Source organism: Cryptomeria japonica, chromosome 11 (assembly GCF_030272615.1).
Source record: "Cryptomeria japonica chromosome 11, Sugi_1.0, whole genome shotgun sequence".
In the NCBI taxonomy this organism is placed as follows: Eukaryota; Viridiplantae; Streptophyta; class Pinopsida; order Cupressales; family Cupressaceae; genus Cryptomeria; species Cryptomeria japonica.
The window spans coordinates 732,927,830-732,940,481 of NC_081415.1; the positions used below are offsets into that span (position 1 = coordinate 732,927,830).

Sequence of the window (12,652 nt, forward strand, 5' to 3'; positions counted from 1 at the left end):
ATCTGATTGAAGAACAGATTGAGAATCCCAACAAGAAGGAAGATAAGTCTTATGACAAGATTATTTTGAGCACATAGAGTCTACTTTAACATTTCAAATGTGAAGTTGCAGATATAGTTTATTACTGTTATTTATTTCTGTAAGTGACAGGAAATCTCTTAACCGAGTGGACCTAACTATCTTATTTCTAAATCCTCTAGCAAGGTAACATTCTGAATGAGTGTTTGAAATCCTTTGACAAGGTCACTTCTAACAAAGTGTAAGATTCTGATAGATCTGAGGGAAATCCCTTGATCGGGTCACATCTAGCAATGTGTTTATGTAATCTTTAACAAGATTGGCTTTTAACCGAGCATATTCTAAAAGAGTATATTTTCTTAGTGGGTCTGAAATCCCACAGTGGTTTTTCCCTATTTGGGTTTCCAAGTTAAATATGGTTTTATATGTGTTTTGTTGTTTCAAGTTTATCAGTTTATGAGTTTGAATGATTTACAGTCATAGTTGCATATCAAGTAAGTTCTACCGAGGTTGAATCTGGTGAATAGATTGAATTGCAAGTTTATCTGATTCACACCCCCCCCCCCTCTCTCTCACATCTAACTAATACTTTGAGCTCATGTTCAAATAATTTTTCAAGAAGCTAATGCCTCAAGTTATTATCAACAATGTGATGATAGATCAATTTCCTTTACAAAAATCTATTCGGAAAGGTTGTCCCTTGGCCCCATAAATCTATGTCCTTATGGCTGATGCTTTGAGATATTTACTTCAAAGCGTTAATAATATGAAGCTAATCTCAAGAATCTCTACTCCTAATAATGTGGTTGTTACTAACTCCAATTAAACTAATGATAGTATGTTATTTTTACAAATTTGTGATAAAAGTATTTCCAACATGATGAACGTATTGGAACTGTATTTCATCGTTTCAAATTCTAAACTTGCACATGATAAAACAAAATTTTTGATGGTTCAAAATGATCCTATCCCTACTTGGATTCCCTGATAATGGAAACATATAAAACATAGGGAAATTATGAGTTGCCTTGGTCTACCATTTAGCATCCTGGTGTTTCTTTCACGTATGTGGAATTGGTATCTTAATAGGAATAAGCTTTTCAATTGGGGAAATAAATTTTTATCTTTGGTTGGCAAAATACAAGTAACCATTAAGATTTTCTTGTAACATATGTTTACTATTCTTCATGTTAGATGTCTTCAAAAAAGGGGTATGGGGATTTAATCGAAATTATCTATCAATTTCTTTGGGCTAAATAGGATGACAATAGAGGATTTATATCCACATCATGGACTCAGTGTATCCAACCTAAATGAAAAGGTGGTTTGGGGCTTATAGATCCAAGAACTCAAACTTTTGTTTGGCTACCAAATGGATTATAAGAGTTGTCCATGGCAATGAATCATGGACAATTCTTATAAGAAACCACATTAACCTTGTCACTGTCAAGGGAAAACGACAACATGTGGGATCAGTGCCTTGAATTAAGCTTTCCAAAACAATCTTATGCTCTATTCAAAAAAGAACTTTGTAATGTTGAAGATCTTTGAGATTATAATACTATGAGCTGGTTGTCATGGCTTTCTATTAAAACTCACTTCAATCTAAGCAATAAATACAAAGTTTTTTTTTATTTTTGTACAGTCCTTGGTTCTGTTGGAACTATCTATGAAATTATGTACCCTTATTCATTACAACTTCTACAAAGTTTGGTCATAGATGTCATCATATCCTTTTCCATTTTTCCATTTAAAGAACATCTATTTGCAACTGCTTGCAATCTTGCCCTTAAGGCCTCAATTGAACCTTAAATGAAAAATTTTGGTCAAATAACTGTCTGCTCAAATATGGAAATCAAAAGTCAATTCAGATGCACAATTAATTGTTTGGAAGATTCTACATTGCAAATTGCAAATTTGCGGATAAGTAGAAATGTATAATGGTCCAACCCATAGTTGGACTACTCGCAGGGTACTCGACAAGTTGTAAAAACTCGCCGAGTTTTTAACCCTGGCAAGTTTTTGCCACTTTAACTCGTGAGAAAAACTTGTTGAGTTGTTGGCAAAAAGTCATCGGGTGCCAACAACTAAACTCAGCAATTTTTTGCCAACAACTCGGCAATTTTTTGCCAACAACTTAGCGAGTTTTTGCCAACAACTCGACGAGTTTTTTAAAAAACTCGACCACTACAGCAGCAAAACCGCGCAACGTGGAAAACACAATTTTATTCATCATTTTGCCTTGGGTTTTTTGCTGAGAAGGGGGAAGAGTGACTCCAACACTCTTGCAAGGTGATTTTGAGCGATTTTTGCAAATTTCAAGTGGATTTGAGTTGGTTTTTCAAGAAAAATCAGATTCCAAGGTTTTTTTTGGTTTTTTTTTTCCTATGCTTTTTTAAAACATTTTGCTTATTTTTTGTTGAATCTAGATGAGTTATAAATCATTCTCAAGTAGTCTAAAATATTTTTAAGTTATTTGAACAAGATTTAACACTAGTTTTGACAAGTTTTGTTGATTTTTTCACTATTTTTTTTTAAAATATCTAGTTTTCCAAAAAAAATCAAACCCTAATAGTTTTTTTTTCTTTTTAAACTTTGAATGATGTCTAAATTTTTTTCAACTAATTTAGATAGTTTGTTAAATTGTTTAACTAAAATGTTATTTTTTTTCACTTTGTATGTGTAGGTTAACTAAGCATTAATTATGGCAAGTCTTGATTGGCCACAAGAATTGTGCCCATTTGGATACATAGGCACCCATCCTAAAGGTGCTAGAGATAGGGCTTGGAGGTATGCCTATGAGGGACCAGAACCTAGGACGGTTATTTGCATTAAGTGTGAAAAAATACTTCATGGAGGCATCAACCACCTCAAATACCACCTTGTACGCATAGACAGGCATGATGCTAGAGAATATATAGGGACCACTCCTAAAATAAAAAGAGAAATGAATGCCCTACTTGCAGCTGGGGAAAAGAAGAATTTGCAAAAGGAGAGGGCAAAGCTAGCCATGAGATTAGCCATAGTTGAATCTCAAGGTGCTTCTATTGACATTGAAGAAGAACAAGAAGCACTTGAGGGCATAGTGGGCCCACGTATCCGCAAACCCACCACCATCTCGCCCATCGCTTCTGCTTTCTCTAATAAAGTGCCTAGCAATGGCAGTGACACTTTTGCATCACGATCAGGATCCATAGGTGATTATTTTGTGCCCAGGAACACACTTGGAGCACAACCATCATTAGAGGCCACTGTATGGAATAGGGAGGCACATGAGAAAGTCAACATTGCATGTGTTGATTTTTGGTACTTCAACAACATTTCATTCAATGTGGCAAAGAATCCTTTTTGGCTGAATTTGGTGACCACAATGACAATTGCAGGAAAGGGATACAAGACCCCTTCTCGCAAGTATTTGAATGGGAGGTTAGTAAATTACTAAATAGTCCACTTGATTTCATTTTTAATTGTTTTTTAGATTTCTTGTTTATTAAATCAAAATTGTGTACTAAGAAGTTAATAACTAATTTCACTTTGTTCTTGTAGGTTGCTCACAAATGCAGTTGCTAGGGCAAAAGAAGTGGTGGAGGAACAAAAAATTGAATGGGCAAAATATGGTTGCACCATTCTTTTTGATGGGTGGACAGATGGCAAGAACCGCACCATCATTAATTTTTTGACTGCTTGCAAGGAAAATGTAGTGTTCTTGAAATCGGTTGATGCCTCCAGCAAGGTGAAAAATGCAGAAACATTGGCTGGAATGTTGGAGCACATTGTCATGGAGGTGGGAGTAGAGAATGTGGTGCAAATCATCACAGATAATGCAGCAACATATGTGGCAACAGGTAGAATCCTTTTGAATTATCACCTTTGGCAATATTTTTATTTGTTGTGGCTTTGATTTTCTTGGTCGTGTCTTTCTTAAGAATAACTTCTTCTTTTGCAGGTAGAATCCTCCAAGAGAGACACCCCCCTCTTTTTTGGACACCTTGTGCAGCACATGTCTTTGACCTTCTTTTGGAGGACATAGGAAAACTTGAGTGGGTGAGTCCAGTTGTGGAAGATGCAAGAAGGATCACCAAATATATTTACAATCACCCTTGGGTTCTAAATTTGATGAAAGAGCACACTAAAGGAAAATATTTGGTGAGAGTTGGTGTCACAAGGTTTGCAACAATTTCCTTGATGTTGCAAAGCCTTATTATTTCATTGACTTCTTTGAAACAAAAATTTGTGAGTGGAGCATGGCTAAACTCACCATATTCAAAGAAGTCTAAAGGAGAGGTTGTCGCATGCATAGTCTTCGACAACCAATTTACACAAAGGGTTGTAGAGATTGTGAAGGTAACTTCAAAACTTTAATTTTTAATTATTCTCGATTCAAGTCTCTCATTACTAGTTTGTAACTTCATTAATTAATCTTTTGTAATTTGTATTTTTCAATTGTAGGTGTCAGAGCCCTTGGTTAGAGTTCTCTTCTTGGTGGATGGGGATAAAACCCCAATGGGGTATATTTATGAGGCCATGGATAGGGCCAAGGAGTCTATCAAAAATTTCTACAAGGGAGATAGACTCAAATTCGATCCCATTTGGGAAATTATTGATAGGAGGTGGAACAATCAGTTCCACCAACCCGTTCATGCAGTAGGGTACTTCCTCAACCCTCGTTTTAGGTTTGGGGGTTCTTACTCAAATCATAATGGAGAGGTTATGGATGGCCTCAGTACATGCCTTGAGAGGATGGTACCCGATGTTGAGGAGAGAGACCTCATTGTGAGTGAACTCCGAAATTATGAGAAAGCAAGGGGTAAGTTATTCTCTTCAGAGCTAGCTAGGAGAGGAAGAACCACTCAAACCCCAGGGATAACATTTTCCATTTGGATTTTGGGATCTAAAGTGATTGATAAATCGATAAATTATGTTTTCTCTTTTCTCTTTGCTTTCTAACTTTTCATTTTTTTTTATTTTGTAGATGCTTGGTGGCAAAATTGGGGTGGAAACACCCCACATCTCAAAATTTTCCCTCAAAGTCTTATGCCAGCCTTGTAATTCATCCAATTTTGAGCGCAATTGGAGTTTGTTTGAAGCAATCCACATGAAGAAGAGGAAAAAGTTAGCGTAGAAACGCCTCAATGACCTTGTCTTTGTGCAATATAATCTTCGATTGTGCATAAGGTAGAAGAAGTAGAAGGTGGTCCAATTGACTTGGATGATATAGATCCTTATAGTGATTGGAGCAGCCTCCATTGTTTTTTAAGGATGACATCACTGATTTTGAGAGGCAGGCTATGGAGGAGGAGGGGGTGGATTTGGTTTCATGTTGGATGACATTGAGGAGGAAGGGGATGAGGGTGAGGAGTCATTGCAGCGCCACAAGCAGGTGGAGACATAGCTTTAGCCAGGATGGAGGATGAGCCAGCCATACTGAGTGAGGAGGCACAGTCACGCACCTCACACGAGTCACACCCACTACAAACTTCTAGGACTAGACCCTCTAGTTCTACCTCTCCCCCAGTTTTTGCTAGAGCTGGGAAGAGGAAGTTGTAATTGTAATGATGTATTTACTTTTGGTTTTACAAAAACTATTTACTTTTTTTCTTCCAAGCTTCCAGCCATCAACATTCCTCATGAGGATACGATTTTGTAGATACTTTGCACTTAAATATATCTAGAATCAGCATGTTTCTTTTGTGTTTTCATTTATTGACTCGTTGGATGCATCTTCTCATTAAATTTTGCAAAAAAAAGCGCATTTTTAATTAAATTTAAGCGTGTTTTTAAGTTGCCGACTTTTTTTGAGTTTTTCCCGAGTTTTTTTTTCCAGGCCTTGGCGAGTTTTGCTGAGTGGCGAGTAGTTCAACTATGATCCAACCAGTTGATCAACTGTTTTTTAATACAAGCTAACTTGGAAAGAAGCCCTTATCAGGGTTGAATTACACTTCAATATTATTGCTGATGGAGTTAGACATATTGTTTTGTTTCATATATGAAAATACAGAGGTAAAGTTCTTTTCAATAACTTAAATGTTCGCTAGAAAGTTACATTTCTAAGACTTTACTCTAACCTAACTTCACTTTTTTCAAAACTACTGAAACTGAAAAGAACTTAAAAATTGATTTCCAAATTCAATAAATCAAATTACAAGTTCAACAAAAGAAAGATTGTCGTCACACAATACCTAAGGTCTTTCTTTCAAAATTGATTGCAGTGCTGGTCTGTTATCTGTAACTAATGCAGTGCTGGTCCGTTCTCTATTCATAGCTGCTAGTTTATTATTGCATTTTTTACTGCAACTCTTTATAATATGCATTTATTCAATTAAAAAAAACTATTACAGGGAAAAAAAGAAATGTAGTACAACAAGTAAACAAAAGAAGAACAAGTATGCATTTATTAAAGTTGTGTTTCAATTCTTTTGTGGGTCCGCTTGCCCATTTGCTTTAGTAGCTCAGCGTAGGGAAATTTTCCTTAGTTTGGATACAAAGATATGTTTAACATGACTGAAAGTAAGCATTGCACAAAGCACGAACGAGATTATGATGAAAACAAATGGGCTGTATTACGTAGTGGGGACGATTCTTGACATGCTTCACATTGGACAAGGTGCTCCAATAAAAAATCCACCGTGCATGGGAATATGTTCAAAAGTTTGCGTTAGAACAGAAATTAAGACGTTGATTCTTTAGTTAAGTATTGGATTTGGATCATGTCAATCTGATGTGACACTGATGGGTAAATAATATTTTTATAACTAAAAGATCCTTATTTTATAATAAGAAGGTGGTGATGATAGAATGATATTATGGTGGGTAGGTTTGATAATGACATTCACAATCTGAAAGTGAACAATCTAATTGAAGTTACTTTAAATAATAAAAAAATTTATCAAAATTAAGTAATTCAGTTCATATAAAGAATATCTTGATGTAACATCCTTTACATAAACTATTAAAAGTTATTCAAATATTCAATTTATTCATTCAATATTAGATTCATTGAATTAACAAAGTAAATATACAACTACAGATTTTTTTTTCAAACTGGGAGACATAAGCTTTTGGTTTAAACTGTGTATTATTTTTTGCTCAACATTTGGATCATACTCAGTGATCCATCATCAGAAAGAAGAAAATGTTTAATAGAAAGTGGTCCATCTCAACTCTCCTCTTTCTTTTATAGCTAGTTCTGCAATCCTATTAACATTTTCCTCCTCTTGATAATAGACTATTGAATGTGACCTGATATGTCGCACAAAAAATAATACACAATTTAAACCACATCTCATAATTTTTCAACTTTTAAAACCAACAAGAAGAAGAATGGTGCAGCGCTCCAATACATTACTAAATGGGCCAAAACATAATAAAAAGAGTACTGTTCTGGTTTTGAATGTCAACCTTGTGATTATAGCCTCCTCAAAAACTCCACTGCACAGTATATATTAAGATTCGCATAGAGAGAAAACTTTATGTAAATCTCAAAACAATGGAGCAAACCCTCGTATCTCAATCCAAATTTGGACCAGATCTCAAAGCGGGAGCACAAGCTGCCCACATATCAGACATATGATTAGTTGGACGACCTTTTTTTAAACAGAAATATGCGATTAGGTCTAGGGAGTCTAAGATCATTCACAAGTATGGTTGATTAGTGAGAAAAGAGGTTAATCAACCACTATAGCATTGACCACTCTATCTTGAGCACCAGCTTTTAGCTAGCCCTTCAAATCATAATAGTAATCCACCTGTTTTAATTATAGGAGGTTATATAAACCATCAAACTACAGTAAACAGAGAGTCAATAACACAGAGATTTTTAATATTTGTGATGGTAGTTGAAAAACAAGTAAAAATTAAATATTGTGACTTTCAAATCTCTAAGATTTCTACTGTATAGTTTATTAAAATTGACTTGAAATAAATTAGATCAAAAATGTCAGAAACTGACTGCCCAATTATATATAAATATGTGTCTGTCAACCTCAGGATATATAAATGCATGTCTGCAACACATAATAAATGAGAAGGAATCTAGCCTGCCCATTGGGACTTTGCATGCTCTTGTATTTAATAAGAGACATAAATCCTCGATTTGACCAAACCATTACTTGCAAACTTGGGTGCAGAGTCCATTCCTATGCAGATAAGTCTAGTTAGTTAGATGATGAAATTTTGCACTGTAAACAGTATACTTAACAAACCTGATAATACTGAAGGAAATCTGAAAGACATGTAATCTATACAACATTCACTCTGAATGAAATCTGAAAGACATATAATGTATATACAAGAAGTTGATAAGAACTCAGTTGCAATCTATAATTGGGTCTAAACAGCTCTCCACATTGTACAGAGACAAGGAGCATAAAAAGTAGTGATTTACATTGTATTGGTATAACAAGGCTTGATTGCTTTACATTGTATTGCCATGGCAATACTCCATTAAAACTGTGAGGAGATTCGAATCCATAGCTGGTAAAATCACAAGGTAATTAATTCAAAGGCTTTAGTTTTTATTAAGGACTAAGCACAAAGGAGAGTTACAGTTGCAGAAATCATCAATCCAAAGGTAAGGAGAAGAAAGAGGAAGCAAAAAGCCCAGTTCCTCTTGAACTTGTTAAAGTAGATCTCAGAGGGCTCTTGATAGTGCACCTGATATTCATGCTCTGGTATAACGTCCTCTCTCACCATCTTCAACCGCTTAAGCCTCTCAGTGGCCAATCCCAAAGTGAGTTTGTGACACCTCCTCTGATACTTGAACCCATTTATGCACCTCAGCGTTTGGGCCACGGCCACATAGAATGCCAGGTGACCGAGGGCGCAAAGGCATATGGGTATCCAGCAATGCCTGCACTGGAGCCTGCTTGACTGCACCACTGCTCCAAACAGAATTGCCAGAAATACAAAGAAGACCTGAAACAACTTCCATAGCTCTTTCTTCTGCAGATCTACAGATCTCTTTTTCTCTAAAGTCTTCTCAAAGTGAACCTGCACGATGGTATTCAGTGCCTGCACGGCTGTTTCTCTGGCCACATAAATGGTGGCATTGTTGTTCTGCTGCTGTTGTTGGTGTTCCATGTTGTTGCTATGGGCTAAACCATTGCTACAAGAATTCATCCAACTTTTATACAACTATCTTACCTAGCTGAGAGGAAATGGTGAACTTTGGTGGCCCCGGCCTGTTGGAGAGCAGACAAGAGTTGTGTGTATATTAAAGAGGGATGGATTGGGATGGAATGGAAGGTACCGTTGCAGGCAGTCTGGGATTAGGGTTTTTGATAACCGTTGCGCAACAGGCGGTGGCTCGCCCACACATGCAGCCGAGTTAAGGAGTACCTAGTTGTTACCTTTCCCAAGATTCTCTTCTGTCTTCTATCTCATTTCTTTTTAATAAGCACATGGAGTTGAAATTTGCAAGACAGCTGCTTTGTTCCAATGAACAAAACCCATCCAGAACTAATTCACTAAGCCATAGTTGGCGAAGTTGTGAATTTTGCCTGGATTCCAAACATATAAGCGAAACTTCTGCCTGAAATCTTGTTACATAGGTATCTTCAAATGCTTTGTCATCAGCTTTGCGACCAATATATTAAGAAGAATGGTATACCGATGTTAACATAGGTATAACCATTCATCTTATGGTCTTTTCACAACAATGTGTTTCATTTGTGGGGATGGTCTTGATTTAAGATAGGTATTAGTATTCATTCTACAATCATTTTACAATAGTGTTTTTCATTTATGAGATAAGGATTAAAATTATCTTTATTTAAGAAAAATTAGTAAACATTTTTTTCAAGTGAAGGTGTCTTCATTTGAAAGTTACATTGTCAAAACTTCTGCCTCAAATTTCTTTGCATGGGTATCTTCAAACGCTTTCTATCAGCTTTGCAACATGATTTCAATGACCTTGCAACCAATGTATTAAGAAGTATGGTATATTTGATGGTGTTAACATAGGTATTACGATCCGTTTTATGATCATCTCACAACAATGTGTTTCATTTGAGGGATGGGAAAAAAATATTTCTATATAACATACGTATTAGAATTCATCTTAGGATCATCTCATAACAGTGTATTTCATTTGTGGTACGAGGTAAAAATGACCTCTATTTAAAGAAAATTAGCAAATACCTTTGAATGAAGTTAAAACTTTTAAAGTGATGGTGTCTTCATTTAAAAGTTACTTTATCAAAACCCTTGAAGAAAGGAAATGTCTCTATTTGATGATACCTTTGAACAAAGGAAATATCACTATTTGAAGATACCTTTGGACAAAGGTATTATTTTAATCAATAAAAATACCCATGATCAGAGGTATCTTCAAATAAAGGCGTTTGTTTGTAACTTTTATTTTAATAACAAAGCAAGATGTCATTTTTGCATTTATAAACTACAACATATAGTGAACAAAATTTGAACATACAACAAGGAAACCCTAGAGGAATCCTTTCAATCTAGGTCACACATTGCTAATCGTCCACTCATTGTATAGATAAGAGGCCTTTGGACTACCAATTGTCACCTAAACATGTCTTGTGGCGGTCTTAAAACTACTAACAGTCAATAGAGCATCTTCTTGTATTTAGCGTTTTTCTTTTCATGTGCATATCTTTTAGTATTTATCATTTTCCCTTCCATATGTATGTCTCCTAGTATTTATCAATTTTCCTTCCCAAACCTGAATCTAAATCTTAAAATTGAAATAGTGAACCCTTAAAAATAAAAATCATAAACCCTAAAATCTAAACCTTAATTTTGGGTGCACTAGATTTCATTAGATCACAAAAGATTATTCGATTCCCATATAATGGTTTTTATTTTTTATCCACCCAAAACTGGGTTTAGATTTTAGGGTTTAGCATTTCAATTTTAAAGTTTAGATTCAAGATAGGGTGATGTCCTCTATAGGTAATGAGAAGATAGTATTTGAGTAGACCATACGTACTCATGAATTTAACTAATTTTAACTAACTATAGTATTAATCGATATTTATTAGTCTTTAGTAATCATTTAATATGAAAATGTAGACACTAAAAAATTGTACTAAGTCTTCAACGAAACTTTTGACTAACCTTTCGTCTAAATTGATTAAATAATTTTAATTAAATTTAATTAGTACTAATATATTCTTCTACTAATTTTCTTATAATTAAATAATTCTTAATTATTTAATTATTGTTCTTCTAAATCATTAATTAAATAATCTTCATTATTTAATTAATAATCATCATTATCTCTTTCTAATCAATTAATCTTGATCTTAATCGACTAATCCTAACTATTCCTCTTTGATTAAATAATTCACTTGATTATTTAATCCATTTATTCTAAGTTAATTATTCTTCTATGATTAATTAGTGTAGTCACATAAATCTATCCACTTAATTAAATGAATACTTAGTATTTATTTGATTATTTAACCATCAATTAATAATTAATTAAATTAATATTTAATTAATTCATCTTAACCCTCTTCTCCTATTAATTAAATAAATTATTCAATTTATTTGATTTAATTCACTTAACCAAATTCAGACCATTAATTAAATAAATAAATCATATTTATTTAATTAAATATTCTCTCACATTTAAATAAATTAATATTTATTTAAATCCCCCAAAATCCCACCTCTCACATTTAAATAAATTAACATTTATTTAAATCATCTTTATCCTCTACCCACTTCATTTTCCTACAAATGCAAGTTGCACAATTATTTTAAATAAATTATTTATTTAAATCACCTTTATCCTCCACCCACATGTATTTTCCTACAAAAGCAAGTTGCACAACTATTTTAAATAAATTATTTATTTAAAATCCTATTTATCCTCACCCACTTGAAACCTTTAATGGTTTCCCTTAAAGTCTTCAAACTTGATGGCTTTAAAGCCTTCAAACTTGATGGCTTCCTTCTATAGTCTTCTTAAGTCTTTAATGGTTTCCCTTAAAGTCTTTAAACTTAATGGCTTCCCTTAAAGTCTTCTTAAGACTTTAATGGTTTTCCTTAAAGTCTTCAAGCCTTTAATGGTTTCCCTCAAAGTCTTCAAGCATTTTAATGCTTTATCTTCCTTTTTCTCATTTAAATAAATTAATATTTATTTGAATATTTATCCAAATGCAAATTACACCATTTAATTGAAATAAATGATTTTATTTTAATTGAAAATACCAAAATTTCTCCCACTTGCATTTTCCTACAAAATCCACTTGCATGCCTAAACCCCTTCTAGATTCTTCTAAACCCTTCCTAATTAACCTAATCCATCCCCTCAATATTGTCACATTCCTAAGCAAATTGGAGTCACTTCTCAAAGACTCCAAAGTCTTTGAAAAGCAATTAATGCTTTGTGTGTTCAACAAATTAACCTCTAAAGTCTTCCAAACCACTTATGGCTCTTACACGACCATTAATGGTTGATTCCACTTGCACCCATGGTTAAGGACTTTGACCCCTAACTTAACCCTCATGTAACCCATGTGTCTCTTCAAAGCATTTATTTCTTTGACTAGGGTAACCATCATGTCCTCTCAAGCATTTAATGCTCCTTATCTCTCCTCTCAAGCCTCCTCATGGTGACACTTGTCAACATGGGATTGGGTTGAAAGTCTCACATGGATTGAAT

At 34.3% G+C, this 12,652-nt stretch overlaps 1 protein-coding gene across 1 annotated transcript; it reads right to left on the minus strand.

The window, feature by feature from the left end:
- Positions 1-8,378: 8,378 nt before the first annotated feature.
- LOC131072095 (uncharacterized) lies at positions 8,379-9,525 on the minus strand. Its single transcript, XM_058008136.2, has one exon. It carries the CDS (start codon positions 9,133-9,135, stop codon positions 8,542-8,544), a length of 594 nt encoding a protein of 197 aa, XP_057864119.2. The 5' UTR covers positions 9,136-9,525; the 3' UTR covers positions 8,379-8,541.
- Positions 9,526-12,652: the final 3,127 nt, after the last annotated feature.

Coding starts and splice junctions, on each gene's coding strand:
- LOC131072095 (XM_058008136.2), bottom strand. CDS start 9,135: ATGAATTCTTGTAGCAATGGTTTAGCCCATAGCAACAACATGGAACAC.